The following is a 26,097-nucleotide window of genomic DNA, read 5'->3' as shown; positions in this document are numbered from 1 at the left end:
CTTGGAGAGGTTGTCTCTCTTTTGTTTTACTTCTGGTGGAAGATACTGCACTATAAACAAGCACATTTTGTGGATGTTTTTTATTTCAAGAGTTCTTTAACCCAGTGAACACAAGCAGAGATATAGGAATTAACTTTCTTTGAGAGCCAGCTGCTAGACATGGAGCAAATTATTTTACACATAAAAAAATCCAGCACAGAATTCCGGTTCTTTCTGCATCATGTCTGTTTGACATTTTTTACATGCCTGATTTTGGTATCAGTGTGATACATGCAGGTCTTATTTGGCAGAATAAAAGAGCTTTATCTCTGTCTTGTTTTCATTACCATTCTTCAATTGTGAATAACTGATTAATACCTGTATAGCCAGAACTTGTCAGTATAATACACCAGTGCCTGTATTTCACAAACACAATTATTTGCTTTGCTGTGATAAGTGTATTCCTGTTTGTATGAAAGAGACTTTGTTGCTTCAGATAAGAGGATGTGTAATGTGATGCAATATTCATGAATACTTGACCTGCTGTGTCTGTTTCATTTGTTGTTTTTTTAATTCATAACAGATACTTCTCACAGTATTTTATCATCCCTGTCAATAACCTCTGTTAGTGAATGTGGCTGTTTTAGTCAATGGTGGAGCCTGGAGTAGTAAAACAGACATATTGCCATGCTTGCAGGGTGTATTTGGTGATTATGCATGCCATGCTTTAAAAAATCCAGTGTGCTAACATATAAAAGTATCCACAACTCAAGCTTATCTTTAACTGCATCTCAGAAAACAAGTTTGTCTGCTGCCCCAGGTAGTGCTTAACTCTCCAGACTAATTGTGAAAATCACTGAGTTGTCTTCAAGACTGGGATTCTCCACATGACAAAACTCCAAATCTTTCAAATGCTTGGGATTGTCAGGAGAGCCATTAAATTAACTACTTATTTATAAAGTAATAGAAGCTCAGAAAGTCATCTCCTTAGAATGTGTATACTTTATGCATCTTAACTAGTAAAATTCAGAACCTCAGGTTCATTGTAGTTGTACTATTTAGCCCACACTGGTTTTAGAAACGTCTCAGAAATAGCTGTATCTCATAACTGCAAAGTGTCTTGGAGTGCATTTACTTCCAGAAAATTTCTAAAATGCATTTCTGTTGTAGAATAAAAGCTGCTGAACACTACAAGGCTCTTAAATGTGATGGATACTAATCTGTTATGTGCTTTCATATTCAAACTTGTCTAAACTACATTTTGCCCTGACTTGGTTTTCGAGAGGATCAGAATATTTACCTTCAAATGTGTCCCTAAACTCTCTTTGCAAAACAGAATCCTGGATTTCAAAGAGAGTTTTTATCCCAAATGTTTTCTAAAAGATGTAATCATGGACACAATAGCAACACTAGAATCTGATCCTTACTGCTGATTTTTTTCTGTTTTCTGAACTGTTAAAATCTGTTTTAATTCTATGTCTCTCTCTAGGCACCCCAGGTCTCTTTCCAACATATGCAGGGCCTTCTGGGTTTGCTTCAGCTTTGGACTTTGCTCAAGGTAATGATAAGTACCTCTTCTCTAAAAATGTGGCATTTGTGTTCAGGGCTAGTGGTCTATCTGAATACACCTGTGTTCAGAGCAAATTGTTTTCAAATATAGCAATCAGAATACAATGTTCATTTGAGTTATTGTGACTTTCATATTATTCAGTAAATTTACTTTCTCTAATAAACAAATAAATTCTGTGATTTATCACTTAATAAGCAAAGCAATTAAATGCCATGATAAAGGCTTACCTGCTGGAGAAGAAAGCAAGCACCTGTATTTCTAAGAAGAATAATATTGCAGTGGCATTAAAAGCTAAAGCAGGAAGTCTTCCCCTTTTTTTCTGTAAAATGAGAAATCAATAGTCTGTGATCTTTTCCTTTCTAGCTCAGGATAAACGTTTGTGCTAACTTATTTTTCTTCGTCTGTGGGCTGCAATTTATTTTCCCCTTGGTTTTTTTTTGTTTGTTGGTGTAGCTGGATATATTTCTTCACCTCTGGAGAGGAGGTACTTTCTACTTTCAGGTTCTACGAATAGCTAAATTCCTTAAAAAATATTTTTAATTTAATATGGACTTTTTTTGTCCAAAGGTAACCTGCTTTTGTCTTCTTAAATATCTCTTGAGTTCTTTTCCAATCAATGAATTCCGTGTTTCTGTGATTCCATTCTGAGATGTAAAGTGATGCTATTAATTCCCTTCCAGGTCTTTCAGTTCCACCTCTTCCTGGACCAATGGCTACATCTGCAGCATCTGGACAGATGACTATTCCTGGTGTTATAAGCCTTCCATTATCCTCTGTTCTGCTTGTCAGCAATCTGAACCCTGAAGTAGGTTTGATTGGTGGAACTGATGCAAGTATCAACTTGTACCAGTGCCAGAATCCTTGGAAACTGACATTAGCTTAAGGAATGAGAGTAGAAATCTGTCTTGGTAATGCAAAAAACAGGACCAGCCCTATTCTCTGAGATAGTTTGCAATACTGATGAGGTTTAATACTGGTCAGCATTGAAAAGCTTCCTCACATAATTTGCTTTAGGAAACCTGTGTTAGCAGTGTAGCTAGTAATTAGAAAAGTGTATGGTCAGCCTGACAAATGTTTGAAGACATAAACAAAATATTATGACTAAACCTACTGGTATCTCTGTTAATTGGACTTCTCTGTGTGCTACTTTATCATTAGAGAAACCAAAAAAATTTTCATTTGTTACAAAACATGTGGAGTTAGAGAAACAAGGTGGAAGAGGTAAGGAGATGGAAGATGCCAAATCAAGTATCTCTCAAAACACTGATAGGGTCTTATTAGTTTTTGCAACTTTTCCCAGATTGTACACGAAGAAAGCAAATGCCATTGACCTCACTCTAAATCTTTTTTTGTAAGTTAATAAAACACACATGTTCACTTTCCTTAGTACCACGTGGTGGCTTTTTCATGTGTTGGCAGTAAAATTGTCATGGATAATGTGGATAGTTATTTTTGTAGTGGAAATTACATAGACTGTTCTATACGCTTACTCCTGTTACTCAAATATTACACATTGATCTATGCTTAACTAAAAGCAATGCACAAGTCTTAAAAAAAAAAAGAAATAAAACTTTATTGAGACCATGACTTAAAATACAATTCTACCCACTGATAAACAGTTCTTCTACAGCAATGTAAAATTCTTGTTTGTTTTGAACATTCATAGGATTCATTTAACCAGAAAACTTATAACATTAGGAGTTATTGGCAAAATATCCTCATATTACTGAGGTTTAGAACTCTGACCAGTTCCTTTAAGTAATTGCCATGTTTCCATTTTTGTACTAATAGCTGAATTTTGCAGTAAACATCAAAAGAAATGGTTGCAGATTAGGACTTTAAGACAAGTCAGGTTTGGTTTATTTTTTTGAGTTGTCAATGTAGCTTATCAGTTAATTACTGGTGACTATTGTGGATGTGCTTTCTGCAGCAGATTTTTTTAGATGATTGTCTGAGACTTAAGAGTATGTTTTTTAAGAATAAGACGTATATGAAGCTTAAATCAAAGCTAATTTTAGGACATGCTACTTTACTTAATGTTAATCATAAGAAGTTGTCTTGTAGTACTTTTGCTACAAATCAATACAACATAAATACATTAAAAAATGCCCAACTTCTTAAAAGGTACAAAATAAGACCGTACCTCAACATTAATTGTTGGAAATATAAATTGTTGTAAATAAATTAGTTGGCAGTTGTGTAACGTTATACTTAACTTGTCAGTGCTTGTTGTCTGTGAATACTTTTTCTGTATATAGAAAGTCTGGTTGATCTTATTTCAATATAAATTTCTCCCATCTTTCAGGGTTTAAATGTGTATTTGAACATTCCCTCATGACTTTTAAACTAATTGGTTTTGACTTCAAAAATAAATTTATAGTAGAAATACTGCAGCCTCATTTGGCTAAGAAGTTTTTTAAAATAAAAAACCTGTGCTGAATTAAAATATTTTTGCCAGAAGGATGAACTCTAGAAGCATTTAAATTTAATATTGATAGTAATTGTTCTTTATTACTAAATGCTGCTGATGGAGAAATTATGGGCTAAAATTCAGGCTGCAATATCTTCAGTTTTTAAATAATTTAGGTCTGTTTGGTACACATTTACAATGCCATGAGTTGAGATGGAGGAGAGCTAGGTAGTGTGAATAGCGCTCTTGATACCTAGGCATTTTTAGTGCTCATTACTGGCAAAACCTTTAGCTCAGCTGAATAAAATTTGGCTGCATTAGGGTGTTAATTACATTCTTTCCTGCTTAAGGAGCTTGATACACAAGGATTTAATTTAAAATCACCAAAGAAAAATTATTTCTTTCAATATTTAGCTCTCTGTTCACAGTTTAGACTCAAACATACTTCATGTATGAACAATTAAATGATATGTGTACCACTTAAGGATGTCATGGTCATGCACAGAGACAGGGACAAAATTGAAGACAAAGCAAATACATTTTGAAGAAACTGTTTTTAATTTCATAGGTGTTGCCTGCTATATAGAAATTACAAAAAAAATTATTAATGCTTTTTCCTCTTTCTAGTTTAGCAAATGTCTCTCATTTTCCAGGGAATGAACTGCTAGCTTGGAAAGAATAAGCTTAAATAATTAGGCCACCTAAAGTATTAATAACTTATTCGGTATGACAGAGCCCTGAGTGATGAAAAAGCATGAGCTGAAGTGTTAGATTGTTTAAATATTTTATGTGCGCATCAAATATGTATTAACAAGAATGCTAGACACTGTATTTATTATATGTTAAGGCTTTTGGAGAGATAGGTTGGTGTATTAGTACACAGTGTCTCTTCCATTCTTTTAGTTTACCATTTAGTTGTGGAATAGATTTATTTATTTGCATGGCTTTAAAATAATACACTCATTTTATGATTTCAACAGGCCATCACACCACATGGACTTTTCATCCTGTTTGGTAAGATACAATTAAAATACAGGGTTATCATTGTCTTCATTTGTCTGACACATGGTGGTTAATGCAAATTCCATTGTTCTGTCTTCGTCCAAAAACCACACAAGACAATGTGTTTGTTTTAAAATTAGAATAATTTGAATCAGTAGCTGTTGGCCACAGGTACCAAAAGGGCAAAATGGTTTAAGTGTTAGAAGAATCTTAGTTTGTTACTTACTTAGTTAAAAGAATCTTAGTTTATTTACTACAAAGAATGGGAAAGTAAAGTAAGATCAGAAAACACAGACTGAATCAGAAGAAATGGAGTACTGGATTACCACATACGTTAGTTGCAAAGGACAGCTTGTTGGCATGGAGTTTTTTAATATGCTTCTGTTAAGATGACTTTAGCACTATTGCATTATTTAAAAGCTGAACAGAAACATGCATTTTTATTCCTAAGATCCTGGGTTTTTTTCCACCATTTCTGTCTCAGAAAATAATACATAAGCTTTAAAGGTCTCCTTCTTACTAATATTCTAACCCATATGTTTAATGAGGTGATTATTCTTTGTAACACTAATGTTAGTTTAAAGAAAGAGACTTGTTCTTGTGCTTTCTGTAGTAATACTCTGGATAACTTTCCTTCTGGATTTCCACAGGTGTGTACGGTGATGTGCAACGTGTGAAGATCATGTTTAAGAAAAAAGATAATGCTCTGGTTCAGATGGCAGATGTAGCCCAGGCTCAATTAGGTACTGGTTTTTAAGGCATGCTTATACTTCAAACTAGCAAGAGTGTGATATAGATGAGGAACTTGCCATCTGTCACTGAAAAGTGTAAAGAAATCCATCATTGTGATGCTTTACTACATAATAATCCTTCCGTGTATATGTTGATAATTATCTGTTTGCTTTCATGTAAGCAAATTATTTTCATATCATGATTTAAAAAAAAATAAGTCCTGTGAATCTCAATCTTGGACATGTTAGAATTAAAACATCATACAACATTACTGTAGTTTAGATTAATAAGACATCCTACAATTTTCCTGAAGTTTATCTAGATATTTAAGAATAATCAACAACTCTTTATTGAAGTGATGCTTTGCATTTTTGTTGTATTTGGACTGGAGACAGACATACCTTTTTCAAATAGAATGCTACAGTACAGCCCACCTGGTAGACATGGAAGCTGCTGTTTAAATTTAGAATGGAAAATATGATACTCAATAAAATACCCTATTTAAAGAATTCTTTTTACTACACCTCCTCTCACTCCTCTTCATATTCTGTTTCCCCTGGTTAGCTATCTTCCACTTGAATGGACAGAGGGTTTATGGAAGGGTCCTCCATGCTACTTTTTCAAAACATCAGATAGTTCAACTTCCTCGCGCGGGACACGATGACTATGGTCTGACAAGGGACTACAGCCATAGCCCTTTACATCGCTTTAAGAATCCTGCCTCTAGGAATTTCCAGAATATCTTTCCTCCATCTGATACCCTGCATCTCTCCAACATCCCGTGAGTATCCATGTGTGATTTTCTTGAAAATACCCTTTTTTACACTATGTTCTTAAGTCTGACATAACGGTTTCCTTGGCCTTCCTCAGTTTCCTAAGAATCTAAGTCAGTCTGCTATGTAATTAACCAAAAGTGAATCCTCTAAATGTCACTATTTTATTGTTAGCAAAGAAGATAACAGACTGAATGCTCTTCTTAAAGAGTTTCAATGCAATTTACATTTTCTTGAGAATATGCTTTTGTTTTTCAGGTATTAAGTCCTGTGTTAAACATTTTTGCAAAGGTTAAAGACATGGGTTTTGAGACCATGTACTGGAGTTGCATTAAATCAAGTTCATTACTAGCATAATTTTTTAATGTAGGTGCAGATTTAATCATTCTAATAACACTTTTTAAGGAGTGGTTTCTACAGAATTCAGACCACTTGCACCCAGGGGAAGTTGTTTTAGCTAAAAAAAGTCTTTAAGAATGCATTTTTTTAAAAACAGAAACAATGATTTTTCCTATCTAAAATGTTGACAACAATGTGTGGAGTGACAGCCAAACATCAGCTTCTAGAGGCTTCTTTTGTTCAGCAGCTGTGCAGGAAGGGGAAAGAGAAAATAAGAAAAAAAAAAGACATGTAGAAAATGGCTTTCTGATTAAATAGAAAGCTTTGGAAATTGAAAATACGTGAAGCTTACTGTAAGTGCAAGATGAAAAGGTACTTCTGAAGATGCCAGTTATCATCAGTGATTTTTATACAGCCTAAATTTAACTGAAGGATGAATGGGTGAGGGTGAAAAGCAGTAGTGTATCTGAAATAACTTTTATAGCACATTGTGTTGCTAAATCTTCGTGCCAAAGCTAAGATGTTTGGGCTAATGTGTTGACAAGGCTTGAGTTGATGGAGATAGATTTTGCTGTTCAAATTTATTTTGAGATTTTGATACTACTGCAGAACTGTGCTCTTTTAAATGTTAAGGTGGTTTTATTTTTGGTTTGTTTGTTTGTTTGTTTAAATAGGACTTTTGTTACTGTTGAAGAACTGAAGGATCTTTTTGCAAGTACGGGATCTACTGTGAAAGCCTTCAGATTCTTCCAGTAAGTTTTGGGGGTTTTTTTAATGCTGAACAAGCTTTCATCCTGAAAGATGGCTAATTACTTTTTTTAAAATTTTAGAAATTCCATGTGTGTATATTTGTAGACAAAAGTATACATCTATGACAATTGATATGAAAATTCTAATCTTAAAATTCTAAATGGGATGCTATATCACCATAATGAAATTAAAAGTATTCAGGCTTTTGACAAATTCCATGTGTTCAAAGTAAGATAAGTTTAAGGAAAGTAAACACTCACTTTTTAAAAACTAAGTACAAGCTCTGTCTTTGTAAAATACCATCTAAAAGATGGCAATGAATCTTCTCTAACATTCATTAAGGTTGCTTGGCACCATTATTTTAGTATGCTCATACCTGGTAGAATCTCCCATGTACATGGGCAAAACAAGCCTTATTTTGACCATTATTTTGAAGTTCAGTGTAAAGGTAGAATGTCATGGCTGTAGGCCAATAGTCTCCAAAATCTTTACAGTTTTGTTATCTAGTTATTTTAGCAGGTACATAACTAGTTATTCTTCTGCTGTACAGGTGTTCAGTGTGTATGATGTGGCTGAAAAAATCCTTATGTCATGTTTGTGTCTTGGTTGGTGCAATGAATATTCCATCAGGATTAATGCTGGTTTTCATTGTTCTTCAGGAGAGATTGCAGAATGGCTCTGATCCAGCTGGGCTCTGTGGAAGAAGCAATTCAAGCTCTCATTGAGCTTCACAATCATGACTTCGGAGAAAAACATCACCTCCGAGTTTCATTCTCAAAATGTCCACTGTGAATTTTCTGTGAACTTTAAGGCTGCATCACAGTTCTAATAAGATCTTAAAGCTGAGTATGAAAACAACTATGGCCAACTCTGTCTCTTAAAAGAAAATGCTCATTCATACACAAAGAACCAAGTGATGACCTTCTTAGATTTTACCTGCCAATGTGTGATCAAAGGTTAATATTCATAAAACTAGAAATATTTGTCTACAAAATTGTTTAGCAGCAATTCTTATAGTCAGATTTCCTGTTTAAACTTATCAAAATCAAGTTATAAAATATTTTTGATTGCTGTTACAACATACCAAACAAAGAATATTTCTAACAAAATGGTAGATCTACTCTACACAGATTAAACGCTAATTTGAAAGTGAAAAAGTGCTTGTGTTTCTTGAAGAAAAACAAGCATTTATGTTAGCAGAGTATGTGTTCATGCTTTGGCAAATTTTAACAAATAATTTCTTAAAACAACTTCTTAAAAACCAATCTCTGTGCTCTTAATATGGTTTAAATTATTAGATAAAAGACATTTCTTTCTCTCTTTGGAATGCAATATATTTGACAAATTCGTTCAGGATGTAGCATCAGAGGCTTAGCTTGACCCAACTATGGAATGCAAGTTTGATGTCTTATTTTCACAATGAAGTGATATTGTGTAATAAGCACTTTGGAAAAAATAAGATAAGAAAATGTGTTTTCAAAGATTTGTTAACATTTCTTTCAAAAATATTCATAATCTTATGGCAAATATTCAGTGGTCTTAAGAAGTTATTTTTGTTAAAGACATCTGTGAGGGCAGAAAAATTAAGCCTCAAGAATTTTTTACCATTTTAATCTCTAATACTTAAATTACTGTGTATTGACTTATTTTCTTATGACGTGCCTTAATATGTTATTATGATACAAGAACGTAGGAGTTTTCTCTGAAGTATCTTGAAAAATATATTGTGGCCTTTCTGAAAATTCTCTTCTTAGTCTTTTTAGAAATGTTTTCCTTGATATGTCCAGATAATTTTTTTTTTTTTTTTCAGTAAGTAGTGCCCCAAATTCTAGTCTGTTGTGCTTTGGTATATTGATTCAATAGAGATGAGAATGAGTTTACATCACTGTGTAATCATGTGGGGATTCCTCAGATTTACCTGGTTGTAGTTGTCTGATACCAGTGCTAGGCTAACAAAAAACTTCATGCCCATTAAATGTCCCCTAAAAAAAATGTATTAAAAGGCCAAACATCAAAGTCACAAAGACCAAACATCAAAGTTAGAGGTGCAGCTGCTATTCATAGCAAAGATGGTGCCAGATCTCAATACTGCAAACCAAGTGTGCTATTGTTAATACATAAAATGTCAGAATACACATGTTGCTATAATGCTGACTATAAAACACATACAAAAAATAATTTTCCAGTAAATAGTACATTATGAATATTTAATTGGCTTAGGAATAATGTTATCTTTGGTATTTGAGAGAGTCTTTTCAATTGTTGCTTTCTGAAATTGCTAATCTGGTATTGGTGAAGTTTGAAACCAAATATTTGTTTTTTTAAAAAAAATCTTGAAAATAAGTAATTGTGTGGTACCAGAGTACTCTATTAAAAAGTGACACATTTCTAATTTCAGCAAAGTGCACTTGTAAGGAATTTCTCATAAAGATATATATATCCTATTAGATCTGAATGTAACTCTAAAGCAGCAAAAAATGCACCTTCAGTTTGAGAGCTGGTAGTGGTACCTGTATCACAAGCAGTATTTATAAGTATTTATAAGTATTTATAAGTATTTATAAGTTTCTGTGTTAAATGTTGTATGTGTATGCATATTTTGATTTACTGACTCGGGTAGCAGAAGATGAGACAGCTTGAAAAGATTTAAAGGGATGAGAGCCTCTTATATTCTCTCAAAAAGAGAATGTAATCACTTATTAATTTTAACTTAATGTTCATATATAGCTAATATCAGCTCCGGGCTATTTTCAGCAGAAGCCCATATCTTGATTTAGAAGAGATTTTAAAATTAATAATTTAAGAAAACTCTGGATGGTGGGTATTTATAATCTTTGCTGTGTGGTTTTGTGAGAGATTTATCATGCACCTTTTTAAAATTCAACTTTGATGTTATTGTATTTCTGCAGTTGAATTATACTTCTCAACTTGCTTTTAGATTTGTGTATATGTTAAAGATACTTCTTCTGAGGGAAAGCTGCTTTAACAAAGAGTGAAGACAAGCATCACAAGTTTTGCATACATCTTATTTGCTTAGCAGAATGAAGACAACAGTTAAGGCCAATTTATCTCATTGGGTATTCTGCCTTGAATAATTAAAAGCAAAAACATGACCCCTTGTTTATCATAATGCATTGTTAGTGAAGGATCAGGACAAAAGAAGTAATTCTGGTAATTTGTGCTTGACTCATAACTGCCTGGCTGCAAAAGCACAGTTGCACCTCAGTTCTTGATTCTCTAAGGCATGTATGAGCGTACCCCTTGATATATGTGAAAAAGCAGGATTTGGGAAAGGATGACATTGCTGTACAGATTCTTACAATTATGTAGGTTGGGAGGCTTTACCCCTGCAAACTTCAAGCAGTTGAATTCTCTAGAGAATTGTCCGGTTATGTTTACAGTATTTCCAGGAATGGAGATTTCAGAAATTCTCTGTTTTCACTGTTCTGATGTTTGACTGTCTCTCATTGTGCATTTTTTTCCCTAATATGTAATCAGTCTGTAAACATCCTGCAGCCTATGTTTGTTGCCTTTTGCCCTGTTAACTGTGCAACTCCAGAGAAGTTTCTGGCTCCATCCCTATACCATGGCCATAGTTGTTTAAGATACGATCATAATTTCTTTAATATAGGTTCTTAGTTTCTGTTTAAATCATTTGTGAAGTACCTGGTAATGTGCATAGTGTAGGCTGGAACTTGTAGTCTAAAAACACTAGTTCCTGACTAGAGATACAGGAAATGGTTGAGGGTAGTGTTCTCTGACAATGTGTAAGTCAAGTCCACAAGTCAGCTGTGGGTTGCCTATGGTTCCATTTTTTTGGGTGGATGCACACTTAGCTCAAAGAGTAGTACAACCTTTTTAACAACCCAAGAAGAGCTTAGTGCCTTTTCAAGCAACCTCTAATTTGTTGCATAATGGTGCATCTTTCACCTGTCTGAATTTCATTGAATGACTTTGGACATCAAAACTAATGTCTGAAATCTTGATTCATAATTTGTCTTGGTTGCCTTGTCTGCTGGTCCCATCACTTGCACTTTTTTGTGCACTTACAGACTGAGGTCCTTGACATGGTTTCAGCTAATAACCAGGTGCCAGTGTCTTATTTTCTCCCTCTATACTTCCAAGGAAAGATAAAAAGAGGAATAAAGACTTTATGGTTGGAGAAAAATTAGAATAGGTTTCATGAAGTAATAACAACAACAATAATGGTGAATTATAAGTATACACAAATATATAAGTAGGGTACCCACATTCCTCAGTCCATCCCAAACTGGAGTTGGCAGCAGATGGGAATGTCTGTGACAGTCCACAGCAGCCTGGGAGCAGTCAAGTGGTTCCTATTCAGGGAGACAAGAGAAGGTGACCTGTCTCAATAAACAATATTCTTCTCCACTGAGTAGACAGAATCCAGGAGAGTTGATAAATCAAACAAAACCCAACCAAGCCAGAACACCAGCCAGATAGGGACTCTTTGAGGAGCCCTGTCATACTGAGCACCATGGACACGAACACTGTGATCAGTCCATTTGGGTCACCTGGCTCACCCTCTCCTCCTCACAGGCACAGTTGCTCCCTATATTGCAATGGCCACATCCACAGGAGGTTGGCCTATATGTGACATTTTCTGATTACAGATGTCAGACCTGTGTTTTTAATGACAACAAAACTACCCACTTTTGTTGATAAAACTGTGGCTGTTGTTTTTGTGATCAAGTACCCTACCCTCCAGTGATTGATGTCAGTGGGAAAGTGATGAGTTCTTATCTAAATAAGAGCTGTGAACCTCTTGCTTGTCATTCCATACTGTTATTGCATACTGCTGTTTTTCAAATGAGAGGTCAGCTCTTACCAAAAGCACTGGTTTACCTTTACATTTTGCCCTGGTAACTTCAGGGTTTTATTGCAGGAGAGATGGGGGATTGAAACAAAACTGGACCAAAGTTTATGTGCCTTTGGTAGTTTTACATGTAGTGTTTTGGTGTTTTTTTCATATCTCTTTCTGTCTTAAGTATAATAAATAGTTTTTTCCCGTAGAAATGATGTATTGTTAAAAAGTAATGTTTTCCACTGACTATACAAGAAGTAAATTAGAGCTCTTTCAGTATAGATTTAAGTATCCCTCTACGTTTACCATTGCCTTTTTTTTTTTCTTTTGTACTGCTATATGCAGGCATCTGAGCATAACCCACATATTTTCAACTTCCAGTAGTAATATAATAATGTGTGCATGAAGCCATTGCCCAAAGAAGTTAAGTGCTTATGTAGTTGAGGGTCCTTGATAAGTGAAGTTTTACTTTAGTGGTAAGTTTTAAGGTTTTAGTGATAAGTGATAAGTGATAAGTTTTACTTTAGCAGACTAATGTAATCACTGTAAGGAGTTTTCCAGTTCTTGGAAACTGTGCATTATTTATGAGTTGAAAGCTACCACCTGTGCCACTAAGTTAATTTTAAGCACTTTCCAACTCTTTTTGAGTATGTTGCCCTCTTTTTGAAAAACTTTGCCCTGGAGCTGCAGCAGCACAAGACAAAGGATGCTAACAGCAGATTCTTGCATTAGAATGTCATATCACTCTGACCAAAGATTGACTGACTGACTGGGGATTACTGAGTTCTTTTGTGACTCTTTTTAAGTTCTTTCTCCTATGATCCTTTCTGGTAGGAAGACACAACGCAAAGTGGACTTTGGTTGAGACTGCTGTTGGTGGGTGAGACGCAGTGGAAAATGAGACTGTACTGAGAACCAAATGGTGTGACTTAAGGCAGAATATTGATGGATTGCTTTAGTAGCATATGCAAGACACACAAAGAATGGCTAAGAATTGCTGGCATTCCTTCATTTTACATGATCTGTTCATAGACGTTCCCTTTCGTTTAAAAAAATCTTCATCTAACATGAGAAAATGCTGTAAATATTTGTAACATCAAGTTTTTTGTTTCTTTTTTAAACCTGACAAAAAAAGTGTCTTGAGGAACAAAGGGAAGTGTAAAATGTTTTTATATATATAAAAAAATTGTCTTGTATATTTTAATAAGCAGCAGCTTTCATCTGTAAACATCTTGTGGCATTGCATAAAAAGGGCTCTATGTCTGCTGAGATGCCTTAAGTGAAAATATGTAATATTAAGATGAATGAATATTCAGATGAAAACAGAAAAGAAGATGTAATAAAGAAACCTATTTTCTGATAGTGTAATGATGGTTAATTAGGTTTTGGTTAAGCTGCAGTGTGTGTAGTGATGGTTAATTACATTTTGTTTATGGTGTAGTATATTGTTTCTTTTTGTTAGGTCATTTGCTGTTTGCTTGGTATCTATAGTTAATTCTTTCCTAACTCTTGTTGTTGTAGTGTGCCTTTTAAGAAATATCATTAAAGGTATACTCAAACTTTCCTGTGTTCTTGTCTATTGCTTTGGGTGTTTTCTTGTCTTGTAATTATGCAGCTCATAGTGTCTTACTTGGCGTATAATACACATGACAAGTTTTTTTGGCAATATATATGCCAAATAGTTTATATAATACTTACATCAAAGGTATTTTAAGAAGGCTAATGAACATCTTCAACAGCAACTGAAGTTCAGCAATACCTAACCTTTTCCTTGAGCGGGATAGAAATTCTCATTTCTAGTAGTATGGACATCGGTTCTACAGGCCTGAGCCTGTGTAAGTTGAAGGCTTCTTCATTCCATGAGACAGCGATGAGAGACATCAAGCTGTGAAGCCTCATCAGTGAGAATTATTTTGTTTTCTCCATTAGCATGTTGTACTCTTTTCTGCCCTTAGGCTTCTAGTTCATATAATTTGCACAAAGATTTTAAAAGGTGTAAATAGTAGCTAAAAAAGATGCTCAGCTTTCAGCTTCCCATTTCCTGACTGTATTGTTGGTTGATTTTCCATCATACTCATCTGGTTCTTCTGTGTTGCACAACACTAATTTAGACCCTTTTATTCTTGCATCCAGAATTCAGGATTGATGGTAAACAGACAATAGTCTAAAGCAACAAAAGCATGTGTGTGGTGTGGAGAGTGCATATTCTCAGCCAATCTGATAAGGATTTAACTGAGTCAAGCCTAGCAGATCTTGAAGAATCTGGTCTAATATATGTACTTAGTGACTGCCTCTCTCAGGACTAGGACCAGAGCACTGAGCAAATCCAGCTTAAACTATGCAAATGCCAATCTCTGAGTACAGGTGCTTTTGTAGGGAGAAAAATCTAATTCAGTGTACACAGGATTGAAGCTTTCAGAAAATTGTTCTTTAAAGGCTTGAGATGGAAGCCCCCAAGTATAACTCTTGTTTTTGTCCTTCATACTTAATATGAGCATTCTGGAGAAAATGCTCTGACTACTCTTTTGGTAGTCAGAGTTTGGCTTCTTTTTTTGGCCAAGTCTGCTGGAGGAAGTATGGTAGGAGAATGGAATTTCTCCCTTTCTTCTCCCTTTCCTCCTTAGCCAAAAAATAAATCCCATCTCAGATTCTTATCTGCTGTTGTTGTACTCCTGCAATATAATCACAAGTAATTATCTTTCCCTAATTAATACAAGTGTTTCTCCTGGAAAATGAGAATTCACTTTTAAATAGAATGGATATAACATATTTGATAACAGAATTTGTTATGTTACTTGCTAGCTGAAGCAAGGGCAGTAACTTGAATTTTCCAGCAGATAAGATCTCATACGATGTGGATCACACCCAGAAAGTTACTCTACAGTCAGCTCACACTCTTACAGAACAAGAAACGAGATAATGTGTATTTTAAAATTAAAATTTAAATCCCCTTTTACATTTTTTTAAGCACATGTCAATACTTGACTTTAAATTCATCAGAGTGTAGCAGAGGAGTACAAGGGCAACTAAACAAAAGCTATGAAAAATATCTGGCTGAATATGCAGGGACAAGGAGGCATAAGAAAGAGGCAGAAGGGAAAGGAGACCTCAGATAAGTGAATCTTCTCAAAGACCATTTTCGGACCCATTTCTTTGCTGGCCCCCATCAACCCAGCTCGGATGCAAAAAATGAGAAGAATTTTCCTTGGGCAATGAGGAGAAACCTTTTTAGGTTAGTGTAGGTAGCTCCATGGGCTGCCTGACTCCAAAAGATCTCCTGTAAGGAGAGAAATACTTCAGCAATCTAAAGTTAGCAACTGTTCCCATTCCTCAGTGTTTGCTGCTTAGTCAAGATAATGCTTTCAGATTCTGTGTCTTATTTTCAGTCTCCTCGAAGTACATCTAGTCAGTGTCCACCCGAGAGAACCTTAGCTTTTAATGCAAACATTAAAAGGTATTTGGTCAAAAACCATACCTTCTGCAGTGAGTGTGTGTTAAATGTACGGTGTAAAGTGTTTTTCCAACTATGGGTTAACTGGTTTTGTGTGTACATTTTATTTGTATGATAAAGGGTCCATAACAGTTCTCACTGAGGGTGTTTTGTGCTGTTATTTTTTTTCCCCCTCCAGAGCCAATCTCAATCTGAAAAGCCACATTACTGCATACTTGCCAACTTTTTAAGAGAATGGGCTGAAGGATCGAGCATAATGCTGCAGGCTTGCAGTTCTGTGGTGGAATGCAATTTCTATTTCTGCCCTGCTGTGGTGGTACCCAGCACTCACCCAGAGAATGTGCTTGAAACCCCTGTTTTATCAGGGTTTCACAAGCATCACTGCCTATAAAAATGAAAATGAAGCATGTTTTTAAAAAAAATTAAAATATCTTAACACAAAAAAGTCAGATGAGGCTCTCTCAAAAGCTAAAGAAATCAGACTAGATTCTGTTCACTACTATGAATTCTGTTGATGATCTGATGTTATGGTTTGAGGGGGCCCAGTCTAATGTTATGGTACTACTCATGTGAGTCCTGGACACTCTGAGAGGTCTGGGGGGCAGAATATTCCCTGGGGGTCAGTATTCCCTCTCATTTCCTGACATACCTGATAAAAGTCAGGAGAACAGGAAGTCATCCCTTTTCTTGCCCCCTTCTTCATTGCTGTTTTGCTGCTTTTGGAGGCCTTGGAGAGGCATTCTGGCTCTGTCTTCAGCTCACTACATGCTCTGCAGGATCTGAATCCATCAGGTGCTGTGAAGAGCCATGTACCCTTTTCCTGGTCTATCACAAGGGATCTTGGGACCCTTATATCAGTGATCACTTCGTTCAGGTTTTGTATGAATTTATATATTTGTTCCTCATCCCACATGTCATAATTCCTTCCTTGTTCCAGTAAACCTCTTACAGTTTTACCTTCCAACCTTTAAGTCTCTCTTTATTCCCCATTTGTTTCCTCCCATTTGGAGGGCGGAAGGGACTTAACAATTCTGTCCTCAGGGATTTGGTTCACCCTGACCACTAGACTTAGACATCTGGGAAGAACTGTACTGGGAACATCTGTAACTCTATCAACTACTTTAGTCACTGCAGTGCGGGTGGGTGATTGGAAGGAGAATTGTAGGTTCTTTTCTATTTGAAAACTTACAGTTTTCAATTGACAACATTTGACAAAACTTAAATTGTCAGGTTTAGTTCTAATCAAAGACCATGGCAATATCACTGGTGATTTTTCAGCCTTTCTAACCTGTTCTTTCATTCCCTCCCCTCTTATTTTCCATTCTCTCCTGTGGTCAGATTGCCCAAAAGCAGTGTGACATTTAACAGCAGCAGTACACTGTGTTCAGCAAAATGTTATTCCTGCATATACTGTTTGACTTCTCTGCTCAGCAGGTCTGGAAACATATGTTTGTGTGAATGAACTTTCCATTTCACACAACTATTAAAGTAGCTTTGCTGTTTAAGAGCTCAGTAAGTTTCTGAAAAAGGTTTGCTACCTAGGTGCTCTCTTCTGTCACACCTCTTAACTGGAAGTTGTTTCTATGTCTTCCTTCATTTGTGAAGTTTGTTGTGTTGCATACCCCTTTCATGTGTGAATGAATAGCCTTCAGATTTACTCTTGCAGAGGCTTTCAATATCCTGCAGAAGCATAAAAACTTAAACAAACTGCAGTGTGCTGCTCCTGGGTTGGAGCAATCCACACTTAACAGTACAGGCTTCAGGATGAGGTTTTAGAAAACAGCCCTGCAGAAGAGGACTTGGAGGTGCTGGTGGATGAAAAGCTGGACATGAGCCAACAGGATGTGTTTGCAGCCCAGAAGGCCAATTGTATCCTGGGCTGCATCAAAAGAAGCATGGCCAGCAGATCATGAGTGGTCACTTTGCTCTGATAAGTCCCCACCTGGAGTATTGTATCCAGCTCTGGAACCCTCAATACAGGGAGGACATGGATCTGATGGAGCAGGTGCAGAGGAGGGCCATGAAAATGATCAGGGAGCTGGAATACCTTTCCTACAAAGACAGGCTGAGGGAGCTGGGGCTGTTCAGCCTGGAGAAAAGAAGGCTTTAGGGAGACTTAATAGCAACCTTCCACTTAATCAAGGCCCTTGAAAAATATTTTCACAGTCATTATTGCCACCCATCAGCGGAAAAATAGATAAGGAAAAAATTATTTCTGACACAACTAGAAGATGTTCACAACAACATCCTGTCTTGCCTGGGACATCTTGTTCACTTACTGTCCCATGTAATCTAACAGAAAAAATTGCTGATAACATTTCAGAACCAATGCATAGAAACATGGAGTGTGATTGACGTTCTGAATGCAAGCTGAGTAATCATGCTGACTAATCTTGATTTTCTTTGTCCCTTCTAAAGTCTAGCATCCAATCTAAAAAAACTACACTGCTAAACTGAAATATATGCCTCCTCACTTGCTCTCCCAGTACCTTCAGCCTGGAAGGAAGCGTTAAATCATGTATCTGGATCTTAATGTTGCATTAATACACAATGTGGTTTTATTAAAATGGTTATAAATTGGGGCATTTGATTTATGCAGCTGTATAATGTCACTGATGAAAGAGTTGTACTTCGAATAGTTATTGAATAGAAAATTCTGTAATTGTAATTAGACAGCAAGTTGATGTAGTCCAAGTGCAAGGAACAGTCCTAGTATGGGGCCAGTGTCCACTTCCGTGTCCCCTCCATGGACCTCCATGTCACCTCTATGGGACTAGTTTCCTCCTCATGAGTCCTGCTGTTTCCCTTGTGGTGACCCCCAATCCACCATGTCCCCCAGTCCTTCAGGGACCTGCCTCACCTCCCACTGCTTGTGGAGTTGACAGTACAGGAGGGGCAGCATCTGAAGGTCACCTCTGACTCTGACTCTGGCACTGGTTTTTACACCATTGACATCAACCTGGGCAACATCTAGAACAGCTACATCCCTGACTACTTGAGGTGAAATACAGGGGAGACACTGGAACATGCACCAGAGGGACACGGGTGGTACAACACTCAGGAGGATGTGGGTGGTAGTGGGTTCCTCAGTGTAGGTCTAGATACTCAGCCAATATTGTTACAGGGATGTGCGATGATGATATCTGATCTGGTGCCACCACTAATTTCCAGTCCATTTAGTGGTGGGACCCAGAGGAGAGCATATGGAAGTGGTGGCAACCTCAACAAAAATCCAGATACTCAGTTAACATTGGGGCAGGGATGCAAGGCAGCAACACTAGAGATGGTGGCACCCACATGGGGACAATCAGGTGTGATGGGAGATGACAAGGCTACTATCTTGTCCCCAGATCCAGAGCTAGGTGATCCAGATCAAGGCTTGTAATATTAATTTCCTAATAACGGTTATCCCAATATGCATTTGGTTTTTGATGATCAAATAATGCAATTTGGTTTCTACATCCCTTCTCTGGTGTTACTCTTCAGTTCATTGTGTGGGTTTTTTTCTCTATTTTTAAATAATGACATTTGCAGAATTGTTCCTACAAGATTGAAATTAGGATGCCTTCTAGAGAAATATTTCCTTCTCTCATTTGTTGGTTAAGGCTGTTTACCCAGGTTTACAGAACTCAATATTCTGTAAATGTCATCAAAAACTGAGAGGTTTAGATCAACACACAGGAAATTTGTATTCTAGCTGGTGAAGGTAGTGACCTGAAGCCCTCCTCTCTTCTCTTGGTTGTTTTGATGAGGAAGGAGTTGTGGTTCAGATGTTGGACAAAAAGCATTGCAGCATTTCACATGGCTCTGTTACTCGTGCTGATGCAATATATACAGACAACACATTTTAAAAAACAACTGCCACAGTTATGTGGCTATCTAGCAAGTCCAGGAGGCCTGTTGGGGATGAACTCTCCCTTCTGGGAGCATTCAGTCACTGTTTTCACACAGTCCTTTCTAAATACTATTACAGCACTTGGTCACATGGTGTGTATGTATCTATATTAATATGCATACACATTGCCTTTTGTATATTTAACACCCAGTGAAAACAGACCCAGAGAGAGTGTGATTTTTGGAATTGTTAATCTTATTACCAAGCGGATAGCCTTTTGTCTTCTGTAAACTCACAAATACCAGTTTTCAAAAGCTTTTTTTTTCTTTCATTTTTTATTTTTTATTTAAGAGAAGGAAACATTGCAGGCTCTGAATCGTCATTCATCTTCAGGATTCTGATTGGTGGGATATTTGCAGGGTAGTTGAATATTCTAGAACAGGTGACAGTGAAAACATCTTCCTGTCTGAACTCCAAGTGCTTAACTCTTGGCCTTTACTTCCATGGTGGAACAGAAAAAAAACCCAAAACAATGTGGTGGTTTGGCTTTTTTTTTTCTTTTTCAAGGTACAGATTTTTGCCACATGATCATGGAAACAGCACTTCAGGAAGGGGCTGCCTGTAAAATACGTATGAAGAAGCACCATGGGGCTCCAAAAAAGCAAGGAACACATCAAGAACCGAGTGGGGAGCAGTGAGATTTCCAGTCAGAAGTGTGCATTTGCACATACAGTTTTGCATCATCACACAGCTCTCTCAAGATGTTTGAGCTAGATCTGCCAATACTAACGTGCACAAGTACACCTGGATTTCTTCTACTTTATTTCTTCTAACTAGTTTGAGAGAAAAGATCAGACTATGAGAACATATACCCTAACTATGTACATTATGGTTTTCTGATAATACAGTCTTGTTTCCCATCTAATCTAAGTTGCCATGTTTCCCATCTAATGATTATAACACTTCTAGGCTGATCTTATTAATTATTATAATTAATTATTACAATTAATAAGTGTTATAATTAACCACTACAATGATTAATTGTCATTAACTGCTACCTTAGGTATAAGCCACTGAGTTTCATGGAGCTGCAGTAGTAAGGCCAGGACCCCTGTGGATGAGCTTGGTAGAAAAGTTAGCATTAAGATTTTTCGCCCAGTCCTTTATCCTCTGATTTTAGCAGGTATTCTAGGATCAGAAAAGAAAACATGCCTCTTCATCCATTTTGAGTTCAGAAAAGAATAATACTAGTTTTCAAGGGGTTTTTTGTCATATATGAATGGGCTGCTGTTAGTCTCCCACTCCCTCCCCCCTTTTACTCTTCCTTTGTGACTTTCTGCCTCTCCCAGATACTGCATTCAGTCAGTACTACCTTCAAATAACAACACAGCTTGTAACAGCATGGAACAGAGGTCATGACCAGTCAGCAGCCTTTCTGCATGGTATTTCAAGATGAGCAACATTAGGATGCTGCCCTGTAAGCTGGTTGATGCTAAGTCCTTGTGGTTTAAAAACCAGGGCAGATTGTAGTGACACCAAAGCTTCTATCAGAGAAGTTCATATTGCATCATTCCAGACCTGCTTTTATGGCATTAAGTCCCAGCACACCTATGTAGGAATATGTTTTCAGTTTCACAAATACGTGGGACGGAGAAGCTCAGAAAGGCAGAAAGAGATTATCTTATCACAGGCAACAGTGGGTTTGTGGCAATTTGCAGTTTGGGCTCCTGCTAAAACCCACAGAGAGCCACCCTTCTGCCCTGTAGAGCTGCTTTTCTGATTAGCAGCAACTGTCAGAAAGCTTTATCAGCTACCATGCTCTTGCTTCAAGATGCATATGGCATTCTCCTACTTCTGTTTCATACGAGGCCTGTCCTCCAGGGAAATTGTATGGAAGATCCAATAATTAAGGTTTAAATACAGGTATCTCTCATTCTAATTCCTTAGCAGAAATCCCTTTTTTTTTCATCCTGACTTCATTTTTCAGGAGTTAGTGAGTAGCATAGGAGTAAAGAGAGCAACACTGCAAACAACTTGAATTATAATATTTCCTTTACAGCAAAATTAATTACAAGGCAATAATTTTTTTTCTGCACAATATTTACTGAAGCATTTTTATTAGAAACTTAAGAAGGTCAGACATTTTTCAGTTTTTTCTGCTTTGATGATTGCTGTTGTTTATTCTAGGTATTAAATGGGTAACCACATTAACCTGATTCTTCTTAAATAGAGAGGCAGAATTTAGATGGAAGGACTCTTCCATCAAGTTGCATTTACTCTTTTCACTGCCAGCCAGAAAGAACTGTTTGGTAGCAAGCTGCCCAAGAATGCAATTGTGTTATGAATAGCTGAACAATCTGTTAACATCGGTGAATTACGTCTACTCAGTGTGGCTGAAGATGGTTTCTGCATTCTTAAAAAACAATTTGCTGGGAGAACCATTACTATGAAATATGTTGTCTTTATATGTCAGAACAACTAGTGTAATCTATACCAAACATCCTTATGAAAGGAATGTGATTTAGATGACATAGTGACATTCACTGTCTGAAAAGGAAATTACAAATACAGATGGCTGAAGAGATGTTTAATCCTGGTTGCCTGGTTGCTCATTTATGTCCATCTAGACAGCTGCAAGGGAAAACTGCACAGGAAACTTCAAGTGTCTCTGAGTGAATTAAGTTACTTGACCATCCCAACTATTTTCTTATAACAAAAAGAGGAATGTAAGTCAGTACTGGTACAGATGCTCCCTGGGTAGTGGGATTTAGTGCTCTTAGGGACAAAGGAAACATTGTAATTACAAAAATTAAAAGCTCCTTTAAGTCTGTCAGTGACAAGGTTAAAACCTTCATCCTATCCAAGAGAGAAAAGGTGTAGGCCCCTGAATTTCATTAGACATATTTTTGTACGATAGAAGATAAACTTGCCTAAGCTGTAAAAATCAGCCTGTTGGGACATTGTTTTACTCTCCTAAGTCTTTGATTGTCTTTCTAAATTAATCAGCTCAGGACTTGGGCAAGTGACCTCAGAGCAAAAGTGATCTAAAACTCATTTCAATGGCTGATTCAAACCTGGCTCCAGATCATGATGGGTGTTGGGAGTTTGCTGCGAGCTGAAAAGTGAACAGCTTAACTAAAAGGCAAGTTGAACCTTAGATGACCATTTTCACATCACAGAGAGTGAAATACTGGAAAAGATTGCTTGGGCATGCTGGGAATTCTACACCACTCTTACTATAAAGAGCACGACAAGTATGTCAGGAATCATCTATGTAGAGTTGATCCTGTGGTAGAGCAGAAAAACAGAACACAACCTCTCAGCTTCCTTTTGACACTTTTTATGACACTGCTTTGAGCTCAGATACACAAACAGCATATATGTAATTTAAAGTAACCTTTCTTTATAGTTTTATTATGCAGTACTGAAATATTTCTTAAACAGCAACTAACCAGCTCTTCTTTCTCCCCTTACAAAATAAGGAGGTTTGTTCCAGTCTTGGTCCTGTATTTACTTAGTCTCATTGAATCATGGAATTCAAAACTGGAAGGGACCTCAAAGATCATCTGATCATCTGAGATTATTTCAACGGCTGATTGTTCTTATGAAAAATCTTCCTCTTGTGTCCAACTGGAATGTCTCCAAGGAGTAACCTGTATCCATTCCCCCTCTTTTCCACGTGACTCCTTGCAAAAAGGAATTCTCTATAATATCCAACTGGTATGCTTGCTTGTTACCTTTAAAGACTGTTTGTATAACAGCTTTATATTTTTCTCTTTATATTTTTTCACATTTGCTGCTGAAAATATTTTCTTGTTTGCTATGTGAGATTTTAATAAACAGTTGCTGCCACTGCTTTTTCTGAAATAGTAAAAATTGCAGTGATTAGTGTGCCTGCAACCTGGTGGGCTGCTAGGTGAGGGAAAAACTGTAATTTCCAAATAATTTTTAGTATGTTGTGCAGAAGAATTTCTGAATCATTTCATATAGTGATAAACTACTCATCACCACTGAGAATGCATGCCTCTGATTTCATTACGCTAGGACAGAAATGGGTAGTAGTCAGAAACTTGTGATGTCATTGGCTACTGCTTGAAGGATCAGGACACTTTGTGTCCTGTCCAGGAGGAAAAGGGTATCAGAAGCTGGTTAAAAATGTATGGATGTTTAAATAGGCAGAACAGTAATTAAAAGATACTGAAACAGCCCAACTTGCAGAAATAAATCCCTAAGTCTAATAGTTTTATGAAACCGAGTTTTATTTCCTAAGCAATCAGACACAAACTGTTTTGGTCTTCACACACAACAGACACAGCAGTATCTTTTTGATCAAGTTATGTCACTTGAATGCATTTAGGATGGAGGACTTCACTGTGTTAGCATTAAGGGACATTAATGTAAAGCCAACACTACATATGAACCACCTTCTTCAGAAAACTTTGATCACATGAAAGATGCCCAAATCAACCTTCTTGTCAGACTTACCCCATAATGTAACTTATGTGCTAACTGAGCAACTACATGTAAATAGAGGTTTATACATCATTCTAAAATTCAGGCTGGCTAACCTGAGGGAGGACCATGAGCTTTGGGAGGATTACCACTCTTCCACAGCTGAAAAGTCTTCAGGCAGTGCTGCTGTTACTGGGTAAAACCACTTTGGGATTCACCTATGTTGTGGCAAAGGCCAACAAGGTCTAATCTGTTTCTGGTGCTAAGGGCTGGAGATGCACAGTTACATCATTTGCAGAACTTAGGTGCCAGCTTCAGGCAAGCTTGTCCAGCAGAGCTGTTGAGCATCCTCCTCTTCTGTGTAGAGGGACACCAACACCAGCATTGCCCCTGTGGGCCCTGGGACCTGCCTGTGGCCAGCGGTTCTCAAAAGCATCAGCCGGGAGGTGCTGCGTGGCCCTAACACCACCGACCCAGACAGAGGTGCCCCTCAGCCCAAGAACACCAACACAGCGATCCCACCCCGTCCCAGCGCCACCGGCCCAGAGCTGATGCTCAGTCCCATTTGCTGAGGGGGCAGAAGGACCCCACTGCGGGCGGGCCGGGACCAGTACATCTGGCAGGTACCACTAGGTGTGACGCCTTTCCTAGGAACCATAAATAACCATTCCTTCCACTTCTCTCCCCGGCCCCCACGCCCCGGGGTGAGGGACGGCTGCCACCGGCAGCAACAGCCCTTATCAGCTCTGCCACTCGCATGGCCGGAGCAGAGGCGGCGTCCAGGGGAAGGAAAGAGTCGTGCCAGGGAAAGGAGAAAAAAAGGAAAAGACCAGAAAAAAAAAAAAAAAAAAAAAAAAAAAAAAAAAAAAAAAAAAAAAAAAAAAAAAAAAGAGAGAGAGAGAGAAAAGAAAAAAGAAAAAAGGAAGAGGGGTTTGCGGGCAAAGGAGGAAAGGGGCCTCGCTGAGGGGAAAGCCGGGCGGGGGGGGGATCCCCGAGGGCGCGGCGACGGCGATAAGAGAAGGGCCGCCCATGGCCCAGGGGCCGCGGCCTTTTGCCCTCCCCTCGGGCTGCCCTCCCACCCCGCGGGGAGGATGCGCGGGCATCGGGGCCACGCAGCACCCAGGAGCGTGTAGACGGCGGCGGGGAGGGCATGAGGCCGGGGGACGGTCGGGCCCTGGGGCCGCTCCTGCTGCTGCTGGTGCTGCTGCACTGCGCGGAGCGGCGACGAGGTACGTGCGGAACTTTCGCGGGCCCGCCGGACCCCCTGCGCGGGCCTGGGGCGGTGCCCGTCAGCTGAGGCGGGAAGGCGCGGAGGGCACGGAGACAACGGGACGAGGGGAGCGGCAGCGGGAGGGCTGTGGGCTGGTCGCGGGCTCCGGCCCCAGGCGGGCGTCGAGGGCGGCGGTGGGGGCGGCCTCGTTTGGCGTTGGGCGGGAGGGCCCGGGCAGGAGCTGCGGCTGAGGGAGCGTCGGGCCGGGCCGGGCCGGACCGGACCGGGTACCGTGAGGTGACTGCAGTGTCGGGGGAAAAAGCGGTGTTACTGAGGAGAAGTGGGTGAGAAAGCGTCACCCGCAGCGGGATGGGAGGGAAGCAAACCGCTTTTTATCTCCCGGAGCAGCAATCTGAGGAGGACACTCCCGTGTCTTATCAGAAGATGACGATACCGTGAGAAAGTTCTTGATGGCGATGTTTTAAAACTTAATTTTAAAATTTTTTAAAAATTAAAACTTTAAATTGCACACTTCGAGTTTTTTTAGGGTCTTTGATACACTTAGAGAGTTTATCAAAGCACTGAGTTCCCACGGGAAGCATCCCCTGGGCAACGCGGGGATGCACTGTCAGCAAAACTGAAGCCCTGTGCCTGTGGACAGGCAATTTAATCACACTGGCAAATTTTGTGCACAAAAAAAAACCGGCCAGAGTGTGCAGCTGCTTTCTCCTTCCAGGTACAGTTATGTATTTAGACACCATGTAAAGGC

General features: G+C 38.2%; 2 protein-coding genes across 6 annotated transcripts in view; both read left to right on the top strand.

Annotated features, from left to right (window-relative positions):
• PTBP3 (polypyrimidine tract binding protein 3) overlaps positions 1–10,085 on the top strand; it is a 30,451-nt gene extending 20,366 nt beyond the window's left edge. The window contains exons 8-14 of the mRNA XM_071730213.1: positions 1,469–1,537; positions 2,230–2,354; positions 4,940–4,973; positions 5,612–5,704; positions 6,258–6,474; positions 7,480–7,557; positions 8,215–10,085. Coding sequence (XP_071586314.1) covers positions 1,469–1,537; positions 2,230–2,354; positions 4,940–4,973; positions 5,612–5,704; positions 6,258–6,474; positions 7,480–7,557; positions 8,215–8,347 — 749 coding nt within the window. The 3' untranslated portion in view covers positions 8,348–10,085. The remainder of the gene's footprint in view (positions 1–1,468; positions 1,538–2,229; positions 2,355–4,939; positions 4,974–5,611; positions 5,705–6,257; positions 6,475–7,479; positions 7,558–8,214) is intronic.
• SUSD1 (sushi domain containing 1) overlaps positions 1–26,097 on the top strand; it is a 169,223-nt gene that overhangs the window by 109,935 nt on the left and 33,191 nt on the right. For 2 of the 5 annotated variants that reach the window (XR_011723475.1, XM_071732194.1), the window contains exon 1: positions 24,775–25,347. Coding sequence is in view for 4 of the 5 variants with exons in the window: in XM_071732194.1 (XP_071588295.1) it covers positions 25,269–25,347 (79 nt within the window). In the remaining variant the exon portion in view is untranslated. Of the gene's footprint in view, positions 1–24,773; positions 25,348–26,097 lie in introns of those variants that run through there. The other 3 variants (XM_071732191.1, XM_071732193.1, XM_071732192.1) reach the window with 3 other exon arrangements.

The sequence above is a fragment of the Heliangelus exortis genome, chromosome Z, assembly GCF_036169615.1.
Source record: "Heliangelus exortis chromosome Z, bHelExo1.hap1, whole genome shotgun sequence".
Lineage (NCBI taxonomy): Eukaryota > Metazoa > Chordata > Aves > Apodiformes > Trochilidae > Heliangelus > Heliangelus exortis.
Note: the sequence above shows the minus strand (reverse complement) of the source record. Positions and strands in the feature narration are given on the sequence as shown.